The 18,979-nt window shown below is 32.5% G+C and overlaps 1 protein-coding gene across 1 annotated transcript; it reads right to left on the reverse strand.

The window, feature by feature from the left end:
* Window positions 1-12,966: 12,966 nt before the first annotated feature.
* Window positions 12,967-13,572, reverse strand: LOC7486804 (uncharacterized). Its single transcript, XM_002320862.3, has one exon. It carries the CDS (start codon window positions 13,570-13,572, stop codon window positions 12,967-12,969), a length of 606 nt encoding a protein of 201 aa, XP_002320898.3.
* Window positions 13,573-18,979: the final 5,407 nt, after the last annotated feature.

Below are 18,979 nucleotides of genomic sequence, written 5' to 3' on the forward strand. Positions count from 1 at the left end.
TCCCTTAGAATTTTCTCCTTGTCTCTCTTTGTCTCCGCATGTCTCACTCTGTATCTTTTCCTTTCCGTGTTGGCATGGATGGAAGGGTATTTATAGGCAATCATTCATGGACTGGGGGGGTGATCTAGAATGAAAAGCTAAAAATATAGGAGTTAAAGAGCTAATTTCTAGGATTTGAGGGTTGTGTGTTGGCATGAATTTGGACCAGATTTGGTATTGATTTAGGGAATTAAAACATGGTTTCTCACCTTATAGTCACAGCTGGTATATTAATTGACCAGTTACATGCATTTTTATGATGTCAGGGGATCCATCATGCTTGGTAATTGAAGATGAAGATCAAGGTGCAGGCTAAGATCATAGGATTTAAAATCTATTAAGAATAGTATATCAACTACATGTCATCCCATTCAAACTAGAATTAAAATTTTTACATGTGTTAGTTTATCGGTAATATTTAATTTATAACTTGATATTTCATCTTCTTTTCCTCTTTTTCATTTTTATTTTTTTCTGCAACAAACAACTATCCCCTCCCTCCTGGATCTTAACATAATTTAACCTTCCATAATTATTCCAGTCATAACATTTGATTTCTTGGCATTCATATTTTAATTTAAATTTTACTGAAAATTCTCTAAATCTTCACATGAAGTTTATTGGGCTAGGCCTTTGGATAATTTTCGTAAGAGTAAATTTATCTGTTGTCCCTGTGCATCGAGTTCGATTATATCATAGTCCTTAACTCTTTTTTATTGATATTTTTATCAAACGTCTTTACAGGATGATTGTCGTGGCAATGTAAAGACTCTACAAAGCACAATAAAACTAACAGGGTGTTGTAAGATGCGAGGTCACTTTTCACTTTTTGAAAAAGTCACAAGTGTACCAGAAATGGTTTTTCACCTTCAATCAAGAACATGACAACAGCTCCTTTCGTTAGGGTAGTTTTAGAGAGAGAGAGAGCAACGCTCGTCCTCATGGTTACCTTCAATTTTACTTGAAATATCCTTGGTTAAAAAAAAAAACCTTCAAGTTTATTAGAAGAAATATAATGGCAATTAAGTTCTGAGCCCAGAAATGCTGATATCATGCTAAAAAAATCATTCAGTCTACTCAATCTAAAAAGTTTAGTTATCAAACGATTAAAGTGTTATCATATAATTTTATGTTATTGTCTATCAAATTGAACAAAGGATGTCTGGGACGATGCATATATATTTGTTTTTACGTCAAAAGATGCCAAAAAGCATCTAGAAAGCCGGCGAAGTCTGCAATGGCAAGCAATCTTACTAAATTTCCATAACACTTTTATCATGATTATAGCAAATATATATTCCAAAATTAATTGTCCATTTTGTCAAACGGTTTTGGAGTTTGCAATCATGTAGACTTAGAACCCGTTTGGCTCTGCAGCTGCGACTGTATTTTTTTTAAAACGCAGTTGCAGCCGTTTGGTTAAAAAAAAAAACAGTTTATTATTCACTGGGTCCCACCTGTTTTCTGCGTTGGAAACACAGTATTTGCAAAGCAAGAATTACATGCTTTTTTTATACTGTTCACGTAATTGCACTGTTCAATGAACAGTGCAAAATGATGCACTGTTCATGTTAAAAATAGTGAACAGTGCACTTTTCTTGCAAAATTTATTTATTTATTTTATTTTATTTTATTTTTTTTAGTGTGTTAAGTTTTTTTTTTTGTTAATTTTTTTTAAAAAAACTAATTTAGAGTGAATTTTATACATGATAATATTTTATCTAATTTTATTACACGCTAAAAAATTATGGAAACTGTAATTCTTGTCAGATAAATTTTGTACGTAATGGAATTGTAGATAGTTTAATAGAACAATAAATTTTTTTATATATAAAGTATGATTTATTTCATAATGTTACCGCAATAGTTAAATCCACAATATTTAAATTAAAAACCATCAATATTAATTTATATTTTTTTAAATTATTTTATAACCTCAATTTCAAAAACATTCTTAACCAAACACATTAAACTATTTTTTCTTCAACCTCAATTTCAACTACAGTTTTAACCAAACATCTATTTTTTCAAATCAACCACAACTAAAAGTACTTTTTATAAAATAATTTTTTTAAACCACAACCACAACAGCTACCGCAATATCAAACACACTCATAGCATACTCCTCTATTCATGTGATTTGATTTTTTTTCTCTCCCAGATTTTGATCTCTTGTAGGAAATACGGAGAACGTGATTTTCTGGAAGAACTCAAGGGAAAAGGGATAATTTACTCTTGAAAAGCACTAATTAACATGAGCCTCGGTGCAGAAATAAGTAATAATTACAGGATCGACACTCCTTCTTTGTTATTACCTTTTACATTCTTTCACTTTCTAATAATCTCCACCCGTCTATGAACCTTTACAAGGACTATCAGTTTAAACACTAAGTTTCCCCTGTCAACAATTCAATCTTCTCTTAGCTTATTGGTTTCTGGAGGTGCTTTCACATGCATGGCGCATGGTAATATCCTTGAAACTCACCTTCATGACAAATCCTCTGTTTTCAGATTTAGATTTTGTTGGAGATCTAATGTAAACGATATCTTCAAACTTCATCCAATAGCTAAATCATCTTTTTATGGTAATTCATAGACGCTTGCAGGGGAATCTGTTGGCTAGATTTGAAAAAACAGAACGGTAGGAGAAGCACGGACAATTTCTTCATCAATCTTTTAGTTTTTGTTATTATTATTGGAATAAGATGGGAAGTTTAATTACATAGAAAAATAGAGAATGGCGCAAAGACCATACAATCATCAAGGCCTACTTCTTTGAACAAGAACAATCAACACCCATTTTCTTGGAAAATCAGTCACTATCTTGGACTAAAACACTAGCAGTAGAAACCAACTCATGCACGATCTGCAGGCCCATCTTCTTAGACTCCAAGACTAGGAAAACGTTGTTTAAACATTCAATCGGTTAGTGTATCTCTCAGCATAGTTAATTAATCGAGGCTGGCTGCATAACAAATCTCTCGTGTTGAAAGGACAAGAAATATGCAAGTGAACTGAGACTTAAATATGAGCAAGCACTTTCCAACACGATAAATTTAGAATATTTGGTGGCATATCTTATTGTGATAATTAATCAATCACCAATGAATTCGCTGGTCTGTATTCCAGTCTGATTTTGTCATCGGTAGCTGGCTGGCTAGGAGTTCATTAACGGCATTAATATTGAAAGGGTGCCAAATTATAATACGGATATATTAAAATATGAATAAATGGAGATGTAAGTTCAAATTAATTATGTTAGGTTCTAATAATGCCAGAGAGGAGCTAAATCAATAAGGTGGCACGGCACATATATGGATCATTTTCAACACTACTGTATGCTACGCTGTGCATATAACTAACTTTGCTGAACGACAAGAAGTAGGATCCCACCACGTGTCGAAAATGCCTTGGAACAATGGATTCGTAGAATGTTTTTTTTTCTTTTTCCTTACATGACTTGCATTAATTATTCTAAATTAAAAAGAAAAGGGAATCGCGGTATTAAAATAGATAATATATAGAACCAAGAATGACGATAAATGCTTGACCGTACATACACTTAATCCTTCATATGCTATATCCGCGGTGTCATTATTTTAAATATATACAAATATAAAACGAAGTTGCTTGAATGCCACTTTGCTATCCTGCTGGTGATGGTGAACTTGGCTATATATATATATATATATGAAGTCCTTGGAGAAAAATTCAAAGGAGTGATTGCAGCACAGAGAAATAAATAAAAAAATAGAAAATTGTCTTAAGTCAATCAATTTGGTTCTGAGGTTCTTAGTAAACCACTTGGTCTTTGTTAACGTATTAAAGTTTAAATTCCATTAAGAAACATAATTTATAATTAATAATCCATACTCAATTTTATGTATTATTATCCTCTTATATATTTATTTATTCATTCGACGTGAGATTTAGTATCATGGGAAGTGCGTGCTTAAATTACACACTACAAAATCGTCAATATTTTAGGAAAATGTCCTTATCATTGCCCTGCTCGTAAGGAAAAAGAAGAAGAATGCAAGAAACCCTCGAGGCATGCAGGGAGAGTTTAAACATTAACTTGCTCTTGCGATCTCAACCTCATGATCGAGTTGGTGGCCCCTCGTTGTTGGGGAATATGGCGCCAATATCATGCACAAGCCAGTACAGTTTGCCAACGACAGATCGATTGTAGGCATGGAAAGCAAAGAAGAATGTGAAACAGGAGCCATGGCCGTAATCTTGCATTCGTTTCCACAAGCCTGTTATATGTAGAAAGATGACCTACTATATTCCCTCACTAGGTCATGACTCGCATGTTTAATTTTGTTTTTTTCTTTTCCTCATGGAATTCTAAATAATTTCCTTGATGCTATTGCCCTGGTCAAACGTGTGACAATTACATGCATGCATTTAGTGGTTGCGGAGCTCGATGTCACAAAGCACATCAAATACTGACCCTATTTTCAAATCAAAAAACAGAAACAAACAATGGCTCTCACATCCGACTTAGACATTAATTGTAGAACCAAACAAAGAATCGTATTTATTGGTAGATTTGATGGAAACAACCTAGCAACTTCGGTTCTAAAACTACAATATGCGAAAATTTTATGCATAATCATCGATGAATTAAAATGTTGTCAGTAATATTTAATGATTTTAAAAAAAAATTAATTAAATTAAAAATTTTAATTAAATATTATAGATAAAATCACTTAAATCCAATTCCTAAATTCCGCATCATCTTGCAAACAATTTGAAGAACTCTAAATAATACATGATGGAGTTGTTCTTAAATTATCTCTTGATACTCCGGCTGTGAACCCAAGCCCACATGATAGTGTATTTAAAATCGTTTGAAAAAATATTTAAATTTGATTGAAACCAAAATAAAACTTCGGCTGTTGTTATGAATCACACACCAATTATTATTCAATTTTTTTCATGAAAAATGTCAATTTATTTTGGACTGTATTGATTAATTATGTCTAATAAATCTCTACCCAGTCAGAATTTAAACAGATCATCTATATCTAAATTTGTGATGGTGTATAACACAAAATTCTCTCACAGTCTTTCATTTAATTCAAAAATAAACCATCTAGTAATTAGAGTAATGCTACATTTTAAAAATATGCTATCATAACACTAACAAAATCGTTTATCCTTGCCCAGCTTTCCTTTAGGACCCAACTAAAATATTCTGTATTCATGATCAAGAGCAAGAAAATTCTTTTAGCTTAGCTTTGCTTGGACTCTAGCTAGATCTAATCTATTTCCATCTTCTTTATCATGCAGCCACGTTCCAGAAGCGGCTTCATCATGCAAATGCTAACCGATGCAATCATACATCATTTAGTTAGGAGAGGAGGAGGAGGAGACGTTGCTCACAATGAAACAACCAACGACATAATAATACTCCGTGTATGACTAATAGATACTATAATTTTTGCTAGTGGGGCTTACATGCAATGTATTTCAAACTAGGTGCTATGCATCACAATTTTAAAGGCCAAATTAGCTGCCTAACTTTGGAAAATTCAGGTTTTCAATTTATGGGGCAGTAGCTGGCCTATAAGAAGGAATCTGAAAGCAACTTTTTTTCTTTTGCGCGCCATTCATAAAAGGCAAGAAAGCAACCTTTCATTTACAAGATAAAAGAAAGAACAGTAAATAACAATTTACATGTTAATTCAGACATAAAATTAGTAAGAAAAAAATAAGAAAGACGTTAAAACTTTCAGTTAACAAGGGCTATGTAAAACTATCAAAAATTACCAATAAAACTATGCATAGGATAACTCACCAAGTTACATGGCAAAGTATTTATAAAAAAGAAAAAAAGTTGATATTTCGGCTCCTGCAAGGGTTACTATCAAAAAATTGTCAAATACAAATGAAAATACTGATGAAAAAAAACCCTCCGGTAAATTAATGACATTTATTAATGAAATATTTCATAGCTATTTCTATTTGTATTCATTTCATCGGTGAATACCGAGAAAATTATAATTGAAAATGAAAGAATGAAGAAAAAAATAATGTGTTATTATTATAGATGGAAATATCGAGAAAATATGTTTGTCGGTAATATTTAAGTTATAACCTTATGTACTAACGACCTCCCCTCCTCCATCTGTCAAGTATCTTTTTTTTTTAATTTAAAACATTCATTTAATTCCATGCAAATATTTGTTCAACTTAAATAAAAAAGTTAAAAACAAAATGCATATTAAGGCTTCAATATGCAAGGCTTTTATTGTTAAAGTGCTCTTAACATTTATCTCGTATTATTTTGAGCCTCACTTGAGAACAAGAATCAATTACGTTCTAGGACACGATGATAGTGGAGAAGTGCCTTCAAAAGAGAATTTGTCAATATTCTCTTATCCTGAACAACCTTTACCAAAAAAATACAATTAGAAAAAGATACTTGACAGAAATCAAATTCAAACATGCATATAATTATATACTATTTAAATATGATGAATTGAGAGCTTTTATTCAACAAGTAAAACATTAATATGTTATACTTTTAAACATTTTTATCTTATACACTCACAAACCGATAGATTGAGAAATTCCTTGTGAGCAATAGTGTTAATTTTTACTATCTAAAAATTCATATCTGACTGAATCTCCAGTTTTTCAATTACAAGGTGAACAATTTGTCATGTGGTTCAGAATATATATCATATTTATCAATTGGAAGGGAATTCTAGTGATAGTTTGAACTATGTTTGGGTCCTGAAAAAAAGGTCAGTGCTATAATAGGTATTTCGTCAATGAATATATCTTTCATATTGAAGAGTATGGTCAGGGTATAAAGACCTATAACAGTGGAGTTTGTGTTAAGGGGTCAATTTCTAATGACTTTGAAATTGATTATTATGAGAAGTTAGAAGAGGTGATTGAACTGCAAAATTATAGCGAGCTTGATAAAGGTTTTTATTCAAATGTTATTGGTATGATACTAGAGGAATCAGAGTAGATCCTTATTATAATTTGGTTAAAATTAATACAAAGACTAGACTTTACAATGTCAACAATGTCTTTGTTTTTATAAAGAGATGCCAACAAGATTATTATACATGCACTTTTTTAAAAAAAAAAACAATTTGAATGATTGATTGATTATTCACAGTGAAAGAATAATGTATAATTGACCATTATGCATCATATCCCATGAATATATAATTGACCCTTCCATGTAATTGGCCAATTTATACAATGAAGTTAATTTAGTATGGTGCGCTAGAAAAGAATAATGTTTTATATATCTCTGCTCATCCTTTTATTGCGGAAAATAAATCAATCAACGATTGGCTTGTTAGACTACCACATGAAAAATATGAACCTCACCAAAATAATGTGCTGCATATATAATAATTAACGTCTGCCAACGTGATGGAATCACATAAAATCAACTCCAAAATTACTTTTCCCCACCTTCTCCTTCATTCGCTTTATATAAGTCAAACTTGTATGCCAAATTAAACGCTGGTTTGAGTTCACAGTAACTTTATTACACCTTTTAAAGGAATCTTATCAGAAGATTTACAGATGAGTGTCTATGAGACACAAATCATGATCGATTCAGTGATCACCACCAATTAATCTGGTATATATGTAAAATTATTGTTTTCTGACATCTTTGTTAAGAAAGTGTTATGAGAGACAGAAAAGGAATGATGATACATCTTTGTTTTTTTACTTAGCTTCATAATGAAGGAGATTGAGAATATATGCCCCCACAGCTGGTTTATAACATCAATATGTCTTTCCAAGAGGTGAGCACTGGGTGTGAGAGCCCTCCCTCCCTCCCTCCCTCTCATGCATGGAAAATTAACAGCTTGTTCAATGTGGCTGAGTATGATTAAGTTTTAAGGTATTTGTTGATTTGAGACCTTAGTGACCGATTTTAAGATTATGACCTGACCTCGCAGAATCTTTGTCGACTTTTCTAATGTTTTTCTACGTCTGCACCGTCACAAGCCGGATAAAATTGTATGTATGTTGAAGCATGTATCCCGTTGGGGAACTAAATTTAAAACCCGCTGGTTTTATTTTATTTCTTAGCACGTGATTTTTATTTTATTCTATTTCCGTGAGTTATTTAATTTTAGGGCAGCACTACTTGCTCTTCTCCTGTTTATAATCGTACCCGCACCATAGCTTTCTTGTTTTTAAAATTGTCGAAAGGCTAGCTCTTGTACTTAACTTCAAGATTTCTCTAATCATTTCACCTCCTACCAAAACCATAAAACCTTATGTTTGGACTCCTCCATGGATTGATGTCGTTTGTTTAGATTGAACCTTTATTAATAGGTGTTGTGATTCCCCGTTACAAATGCATATATTTTATGTTGAATATTAGCTTCACGCGTGAACCAAAGACAACAAATGCAATACAATCTACATGTCGTTTTTAAAAATGCTCAAGTTTAATATTCTTTAACATATCATACAGGGAAATCAATCATAAGTGATATTGGGACTTTCTTTAACATATCATTCTGTTGTAAATGCATGGATTATTGTCTCGGATTGGATTAATGTGATGGAGTTCGAGACTGTTTCAAGTGTTTGGAATACTAATCTCTTTATATTATTCGAGCTTGTTATTAATCTTGGTACTGTCAATGCTTATCAATGGAGCAAAGATAGATTGTTTGAAGTAAGGGACATCGATCACATGTTTGATAAATTGCCAAACCTAAAGCCTTTGAAGGTTGGGTTTCGATGGATTTAACCTACTAATTAAAGATGATGAGTAAGCGGGAGGATGGGATTAAATTGATTTCCTTACGAGGTCCCAATGCAAGAACATGAAACATAGTCTTTGAATAAGCATCTATATATGTTTGTGGGGTGCTTTGATACTTGTTGTTTAAGACTTTAAGTGAGTTGATGGAATTGCTCTGAATATAATAAGAGAATCTTATTGTTGCATTCTTCGGATGGCACTGGTCATTTTCATGCATCATGCCTCTGCTTCTATAGAAATGAAATTGGGGGTTGGGGTTTAACTAAAAGACAGGAGCTATTCAGCAACAATAATAAATAAATAAATAAAACCCTTAACTTATGAGAGTGCGATTATAAACGGGTTGTTGTTGGTTTCAATATCCAGGCAGTGCGTGGTGATGCAGTTGAAATTTAAAATACAAAAAGAAAATAATTATTGTATATATTTTCAGATCGTTTTAATATATTAATATCAAAAATAATTTTTAAAAATTAAAAAAATATTATTTTAATTTAATTTCAACTTTGTACTTCAATCATTGCCTTTTAAATAATATTTTAGAGAATGGGCTACAGTCTAATTGACATCTGATGAGATATAAAAAAAACTTGCGAGTTCTTTTTTTTTTTTCCTTTCAGTTTTTTCGTGGTGAAAGGCTGAGCGTGGTTTCAGATGAATAAACTGTGGCCGGCCTCAAACACAATTTGAAAATTTTCAACTTTTCAAGTTCATGTTCAAGCCTGACAGTCTCCTCGTGATCATAATTTAATGATCTATGAATATGAAATATTGCTATAGATTCTTGAAAAAAAAAATCCCTCTTTTTGGTACGAAGAACACCTTTAAACCCTTGATTCTTGAATGTGTTAAAAATCAATTTAATTTAAACACATTTTTATTGTAGTCCAACCGACCCAAATCAATAACGCTGCCAGTTACCATAAACTGAATTAGAAGTTCAGAGCCCTCTTGTGGGCCATGATGCCTCTTGAGCAACAATGACTAGACTGTTTTGGGCTTCGGCCCCTTCCACTACCCAAAAAAACAAAAGAATGACTTCCCCTTATTGACAATTACAAAAAAACCTAAAACTAAAAGATTTGGGGTTTTTTTTACTGTGCACACGCTGGAGCATGTTTTTTATTTTAGTTCTTGTAGTTTTTAAATTCTATGTTTTATTGTAAAACTTTATTTTTATTATATTTTAATATATCATGATTAAGAGAGAAAAAAAGAGACATCAAAGAAGGAGAAGAAAGAGAAAACTTTCAACCAATCATATTTCAGTCAATCTTTTAGTCGTTAAGTTCATCTTGAAGCGGAAAATTTAATAAAAATGGTATGAACCTTAAATCATGCCAAAACAATATATCGAAGACCAAAATGTATTATTTGATTTGATTTTGAATTTTTAGATTAGTTAGAGTGTGTTTTGAAATTGAAAATAGAGGTTCGGAGAGGTTTTTAGGATTGTTTTAATGTTTTTAAGTAAAAATAAGTTAAAATTAGGATTTTGAGAGTAAAAACCATTACACCCTAATTTTTAATGGTAAAAAAATATTGTAAGATAACAACACATCGTCTGAACCTGTGAACAACATGTTATTCACTAGGGGTGTTCACGGTTCGGTTCGGTTCGGTTTAGACCCAAAAAACCAACCGAACCGAATTACAGTATTTTTCTAAAAAATTAACCGAACCGAACCGGAAACCGGTTCAAACCGAACCGGTCCGGTTCGGTTAAATCCGGTTTTTTTAGGAAAAAACCGGGAAACCTAATCCCATCATATATGAGTTTTTTTTTGTTAAATTGACTTAGCCTTTCATTAAATTAAGCTTTAAAATTTAAAGCAAACTGATGTTCAGCTTTTCCGCAGGGACCAGGAAATTGGATCTTAAAAATTTACAATGTTCAGCTGAAGAAACCAATCAAGCAGAGAGCAAACCACAGCTGAAGAGCTTTCTCATAGATACCACAGAAACAAACCAAGAACCCCAGAAAAGCTTGCATAGTCAACACCAGTAACGCAAATAACAGAATCAAAGCCCATACCAGTAACATAATCAAAGCACACAGAAATGAAAAAACACTGAATTTATTACCAAGAATGGACAACCGTAAAATCCCAAATTAACTTGAATGAAACAAGATTTTAACCAGATAACACAGAAATGAGAAAACAAGATTTTAACATAATCGAAGCATAAAAGTTTGAAACAGATGTTACAAGCACACAAAGGCCCGAATTAGCATAGGGATAAACTTTACCTTGCCATTTTTTCTCTAATGAAGGAGCCCTCTCCTTCTGCTGCAAGTATAGAGGAGGAGGATCGCGACGCCTTGCGTAGAAGTAAAGAGAGAAGCCAAGGAGATGGAGATGTGAGCTTTTGTTCGGCTAGAGAAGAGACAGATGCAAGAGGCAAAGTGGATGAAAGGGAAAGGAAGAAGAGAGAAATTGTCTCTGGTCTGGGCGGCGGCTTTGTGTTATGTTATTAGGGTTAGGTTAAAGAAGGAGATGCAGGAGGTAGAGTGGATGAAAGGGAAAGGAAGAAGAGAAAAATTGTCTCTGGCGGCTTTGTGTTAAGTTATTAGGGTTAGGCTTTGTGCAGTATTTATACCTCCTTTATTTTATTGTTGTTTCGGTTCGGTTCACCGGTTTTGGTTTTAAAACCGAAACCGAACCGAACCGGAAAGATTTCTAGTTTTAGTAAGCGGTTTAATCGGTTTTTCATCTCGGTTCGGTGTTTTCGGTTAATTTTTCATCGGTTTTCTCGGTTTTTTCGGTTACTAGGTTTTTTTGAACACCCCTATTATTCACTATAATTTTTTAAAGGTCAAGTGCTCGGGCCTAGCCTTCTAAGTCCAGACACAATTGGCTTGGCCCTCCAAGCCCGAACACGCCTAACTTGTCCTTTCAAGCTTAGGCACGGCTAACCTCGACTCTCTTGACCCTCAAAAGGCGGTAAATACTTCAATTTGAGCCAAAATTTGTTAAATTTTCAATTTGACCAAATGTAAAAAGTAGAAGGGCCAATGATATGTTTAGCAAAGTATTAAAACTTAAAAAAGTATCGCCATAACAGGACATGATTCAAGACTTTTGAAGTAGAAAGGCATATGATGAGGTGAGGTCTGGTAGGAGGAAGGGGAACCGGGTTTACTTCCGGGGTCTGTCACCCCCAGATTTTTTAGATTTATTTTAGTTTGATCCTCAAATGTTTTATTTCCTTCATAATCGTTAAGCATTTGACCCCTTAAAAAATCCATTTTTTTCTATGGTGCTTAAAACCTTACTAATTTTTCATTTTGAAATCCACCCTAGGTTTTTTTTTTTTTTTTTTTTGCACCCCTTTTTTATGAAATCATCGCCTCTGGATTTTAAATCCAACAATCTTGTTTTCTATTGAAAGTAAGTTGAGAGTATTTGATCCAGAATACTTCTCGTTCGATTGAAATTAATATGGGTTTGACAAAACTCGTTCATGTAAGACACAGATTCCTGTTTTATATATATATATATATATATATATATATATATATATATATGAAATAATTCCTATGGGGATCGTATGGTTTAAACTTCCTTTTTATAACACAAATATTTAAGTCACCATAAATCATATTATAAGAACATAAGTTCTAGATCCTTTATAATTTCTATACACGAAGGGCCTATGTGATTTAATCCTCCTTTCTAAAATTGAAAAAAATAATAATTTTCTTTGTAATGAAATAAACAAAATATATATTTATGATGTGATTTTCATATCAAGACTTCTAGACATAAATTTTTCTTTCCAGTAAAAAACAATGCAGAAGCTGCATTATCATCATCATCATTATTTACTTCTTGAGATGATGATGATGATTATACGGCACCAGAAGTTGTTGGGTAACTAAAATCACAAGGTAATTATGCGGTGTGCCAAAATTTTATTCTTCTCCATCCTTTCTTTTTTATTCCCGACCTTACCAGCTTAACAAAATTATTCACTCCATAACTCCAATTAAATTATTTAAACTAATAGTAATAAGTGAAAAATAATTAAAGAGAAACATCGTGGAAGCCTACATGTATTCCTACACCATGAATAGTGCAATCTAAAAGAAGTAAAATGTAAAAATTACATTAAAAAAAAAGAGTAAAGCAATCTCTCCATATATTTATATGCACGAATTAAATATCCCTACTAAATTTCTGATCCGACGATCCTTTCCGGCTACTAGATAAACTTGATTGATCCGAGTTAGCCAGTGAAGAAGAGACCCCATTTCCACACTTAGCAACAGTCCTCACACTCTCTATCAACTCCTCAGTTCGTGTCTCTTGTGCCAGTATCTCTGCCAACTGCTCGGGGCATATCACTAGCTTAACCTTCCAAACCCCTGTGCTATTATACCTTGGAAACACCTCAGCTTCCGTAGATGATCGCTTCAACATCCTCTGATTATCAAACGACATCCGATAAGGCGTAAGTTTGGATGATGAAGTAGAAGAAGACAAAGAATTTATGCTGTTGTTGTTGTTTGTATTGTTCAATGAGGTAGTGCTGGTGTTTAAAGGGAGAAGGTAATAGAGTTGGCCGCCGTGGAGTTCTTCATTGTGGAAGAGAGGTTGAGAGAAGAGGTCACGGCTACGGTAGATGGCGTGGCCAGGAAACTCGTTGGTTATGCACTCTGCTGTGATGGGTGAGTACAACTCCATGATACCACCATTTGTTGTCACAACTTTTATCATTTCTTCTACTTCTAAACTAAATCCTTTGAACACGCAATTCCCCATGTATCTATATGTGAGAGATTATTTATCAATCTTGCAGTTGTTGATAATGGTGACGATGCAGGAGGAGGAGGAGGAGGAGGAGGAAAGAGAAGACTATGATGTGGGCATATATTGGGTTAATTATGAGTTGGTAATTAAGGAGTTTCTTGAGGGTTTCTTCTCCTGGGCCATGTTTAGCCGACACAAGTATCCTTTGCTTGGTCTGAGCAAATCACCATTCTTAATTTGTGATCTCTATATCATGATGGCCCCACGTTTCCTGATCATGAAGGTTTTGTTGTGGTGCTTTGAGGATCAAGTATCATCCTTGGTTGTTAAATAATGTAGGAAGAAGAACGTACAGGATCCGAAGGTCAAAATACTTGAGAGTTTGACTATCATAGTGGAGGGTCGATCTTGATCATCATATACACGGTTCAAGGTCAATGACCGCATCAATGTGTCCATGCTTTTTATTAGACTTGCACATAGCTTTTACCTTGTGGAGCCCAGATTTAAGCCATGAAAAGAAGAGAGGACTTGTAAATTTAGGAATGGGGTCTGAGGTTTGTCCTGCTCGTAAAGTTTTTTTGTGGATATGTTTGGTATAATTAGCCATCCACCGGGGAACAACCAGCAGTTTCTGTCTTCACGGCGAGTCGTACTTGAGAGAATAGGTCAAAGATAAGACGGAGTTTGCTAGGAGAATCTGATTAATAAATCTTTGGGAAAAAGAAAGGTTGCCCATTAATGCATGGAAATTTTATTTTTTTCTGGATCTAGGGTTCTTATGTCACTTTTATGCGACCGTGGTAATTTAATTTCAATATAAGTATATAAAAAAATTAACGACAAATACTTTGGACAGATTGGAGGAGCGAGGCACAGTCTTTAATTAAAATTGCGTGTGATTCTCATCGAATAGCATTAAATTTTCCATGCATACGCAGACACTAATGGATACAGGAAAAATTACAACATCGTGTTATTGTATATTTGGTATTATAGTTTAGGATAATTTTTAATAGTATTTTTTATTTAAAAATATATTAAAATATTTTTTTTAGATTTTTTATGTTTAATATCATTATGTCAAAATAAAAATAAAAATAATAAATATTTTTTTAATGCAAATATATTTTTAAAATGTTCAAAAACATCGGTCACTTAATTAAGCCTAGAAAAAGCCCTAGTGGATCATGCACTTAATTATACGAATGATTTGGCAGGTTTAGCGTGCTACAATCTTTCGGTGGCACTCATTGTGCATTGAAGTTCTCTTTTGCAGTTATGATGAAATTACATGTCCTGTAACCGTCCTAATATAAAGGATATTTCGGCCTTAGCAAAAGTTCCACGAGCCGAACTAGCATGCATTTTATAGATGTATGGTCCTCCAGCCTAGCCACGGCCAGCAAATTTTTCCTCTCTCTCTCTCTCTCTCTCTCTCTCTCTCCTTGTCTTCAAAACTGATATTTTAGAAAACTCAAATTCTTACTTCACATTTAAGCATCTATCATCTCGTACTGATCATAATTCGATCCTCATATTGTTGAAGTAGTGGAAGTTTAATGAGTTCACATTGAAGCTCAGTCGTGAATCGTTAATAATGAGTATATGATCGATGACAATTCTGTAGTTTCCAGAATTAATATTGTAATGCTGAAGTCGAAGCAGAGTTATAAGACGTGACCTGACCGTTTGTTTTCTGCTAACTTCACAATCCAGAGCTAGCTAGAAATTCTTAACTTTAGTTACATCCAGCAATTATAAACTCAAAAGGTTACGCTTCTGTATGACCTAGCAACTTCCTCGCCATGATAAAAAAGAAAAAAAAAACTTTATTATGATAAATTTGCTCGATATTTCAGTTTTAGTGGGCATGGAATGATGTGATAATCATCTGTTCACTTGATAACGGTAGGTAGGATATGTTGGAAGATTAAGGTTAGGTGCGAAGATTACTCAAATTTTGAAGTTAGATGTTAATATATACATTGCATGGGCCTGCTTCAATCATCACCTTTCTTCTCATCAATTGCCGAACAGTTGCAGTACTTGCACCGGTGCCAATCATCGGCACCTTATAACAGCGAATTTGAACACATTTTAATGTTTTTCAACTTTGATTTGGCTTATGTAATGATCCTTAGCATTAGAATATGTGACAACTGTTACTTTGGCCGATTAATTACTCCTGTCTACCACCGAATGGTTGCCAGAGGATTGCTTTTTATGTCAAATATTTGAGAGGTTCTAGAGGAGTCTTGTTGGTGGTTTTGGCAATTCTTTGCTTGAAGGTAAAAGAATTAACTTAGATTATGCTTATCATAGGGATGGGATAAACGGTAGGATGAATGATTTATTATCTTAACAAGAAAAGAAAGGGATGAGAGTAATTATTTCAATATTTAAATCTTAATTAAAAATATTGAAAATCACAGAGAAATGAAAGAATATGAGTCAATCTATTTAAATTGGAATAATTGGAAATTATAAATGAGAAGGGCTTGGAGGAATTCCTCTAATCCCTACTTGAATCCTTGTTCCTTTTATGAAACGAAAGATATAATTGATTCCTTCCCTCTTATTCATCCTTCCCTTGACCCTTTTAGTTGCTTCACTATCAAGCAAAATGGAAGGATAAGAGTTAATCTATCTAAATCGAAAGCATTGAAAATTACAAAAAAGTAAAAGGTATGCATGAATCACTCCATCAAAATTGGAATAATATTGAAGACTTTAAATGAGAAGGGATCAGGAGGGATTCTTCTAAACCCTTCTTGAATCCTTGTTCTTCTTACTAAATAAAGAATATACTTAATCCATATCTTTTTATCTATCTTTCTCTTCATTCCTCCTAACAAATAAAATGCAAATATCATCTGTCAATCAATTGTGACTCAATTAGTATTTGTATGAAACTCCTCTAGGAAATTTTGAGTTCAAATAATTAAAACAAAACTTGGATGTCGTTTTACAATTTCTTTTTCTTTTTTTTTCCTATCTTTTTGAGACTTTTGTACCAGCTAATTATATATATATTGGAGACATCAGCATGGTAAAACAAAATCTTTTTTAAAGGAACTAAGAAGTTTGCTCCCCCTGTGGTTTCAGGTTCGAGTCATGTGGTTGCTAATATAATAGCCACTGGAGATTTACATGGTCGTTAAGTTCAGGATCCATGGGATTAGTCGAGGTGCGCATAAGCTGATCCGGACACTCACGTTAATTAAAAAAACTCTTTTTAAAAGTTTTTATCTAAGTTAGGATTCTCCGCATGATGACCATTCTATAAACTTTCTTTACGAAATTTTAACTCCAACATATTAATTTTCAGCTCAATGGAAAGCATGAAATTAATTAACGCTTTAACTATCATGATAGCAAATACAATCACGTTTTGTTGCAACTTGTTGACACTTCTCATAAAAAGGAAAACTTGTTTGCAAATAGAAGAGTACGTAGGAATGAGAATTCGTGACTATTAGAGCAGCCAGCATGGTCCCGGTTTTTGTTTTGGGGTTTGGACAGCAATTCTGACCACGAAGTCATCGAATTGATGCAGCAAGTTTTCGTTGTCAAATTTTTAATCTTATTAATTACAAAATAAACCCAACAATCCAATCACTCGATTCAAAAATTAAAGATTTCTAAAGAGAATACAACAGGCAATCTTTCGAAGAACCACGCTTAGCATAACAATTTCCATTTCGAAGAACCGTGGTTAGCGTATATTTTAGCTCAAATACAAGCTAATTAACTTATATTGAAATTAGGATATCAGAGTAATTAAAATAGCTCACTAGCTAAAACAAATTGTCTAAAACATTAAACATGTTAGTAGTGCACCAAAAAAATCATTAAACATGTTCTTTATGTGACCATGTAACAAATTAGTACTCGCTAATAATATAGATTAATTAATGGTATATTGATGCTTCTTTGATTAATAAATCAAAATTCATTCATTTGAGTTTATGATTAAGTTCGATCCTTCATTTGTTTTTAATGGTTTATAGCTAAGATTTGTATAATAGATATTGGATTACAAGTGATAATATTTTTCACTAAAAAACCATCTTTCGTAAGTATTGCTTGATTTATTATCTTTATAATTGATGTATTTTATATAGGTATTTGTGCATAAAAAGATTGATTTTGATTAAAATTTGGATATACCAATTCCTTGTGTGGGGTGTCCTAGTATTCTAAGCCAGATAAAATTATAAATAAAGTAAAAGTATTAGAATATTGTAGACTTTAAATCAATTAAAAAGTTCATTAGAAAATAATTAAAGTAAAGATCTGATTTCATTTTTATCCTGCTCATATTTGTGGGGCATGCTTTAAAAAAATTTTAAAAAAATTAATTTCCCTATCTCCTATACCTTCAATTAATTCAATGAATTAATTGTTACTTTGACCTCCAGATTTCTCCCCTTTTTCCGATTGTCTTCAATGCATAATTAAAGGGTGAGTTGTCTTTTTGGTTTTTTTCCTTTTCCACAAACCTCCATAGGCAACAGACCCCTTCTTTTCTTCTTCTTCTTCTTCTTTTTTTTATTTTTTTTTTATTTTGACCGATTCCTCAAATTTAATAAGGTATTGATTTTTTTTCCCTCTCCATTGCTTTCTATCTATTCTATATCAATCATGTAATCAATAGATGATGAATTTTCTTGTGACAACTAGCTAGATCTAAACTTCTTCTCCCGTAAATAAGTATTGAAGAGTTTTTCAGATTGAGTTCTTGGCCTTGATATAAAACTGTAAGTTGTTTTCATTGAATATTTTTTATATAATTTAACTCATACCCTTTGCTAACCATGTAATATATTTTATATTCTCATTTAATTAGTGGGGAATTTCTTACCTATCATGGAAAGTTTTTTACAATAATATTTAAGAATAAAAAATAATAATTAATATCTCGGGAGACATATTTTATATGTTTCTTCAATTTTGAAAGCACAAGAATTCACTTCAAAATTATTTTAGTTATGTATTTATTTTTATACTTTTATCTCTCTTTTGAACAGGATGTTTAGGATTGTGGTGCAATGTGTTTTTTAAATAGTTTTTTCGTTTAAAAATATATTAAAATAAATTATTTTAATTTTTTAAAAATTTTAAACATCAGCGCATCAAACTATCATAAAGTACTATAAAAAACATCAATTTAATATTTTTTTTAAATCAAATATATTTTTAAAAAACACCTAAAAATAAAAGTAAAAGTTGTGTTAAACATCCAAGAGTTGACAGTAGAGATGGATTTGAGCTAAGGCAACTCGAAAAAAAAAAAAAGAATGGATAACTTTGAATCTGTTGCCGAAATTGAATATTGAAAGAGTGGCAAGGTTAATTTACATTTTCTTTTTCCTATTTTGATTTCATTATTAATTAAGTATACATCTGGTTTTCA

Source organism: Populus trichocarpa, chromosome 14, assembly GCF_000002775.5.
Source record: "Populus trichocarpa isolate Nisqually-1 chromosome 14, P.trichocarpa_v4.1, whole genome shotgun sequence".
Taxonomy (NCBI): domain Eukaryota; kingdom Viridiplantae; phylum Streptophyta; class Magnoliopsida; order Malpighiales; family Salicaceae; genus Populus; species Populus trichocarpa.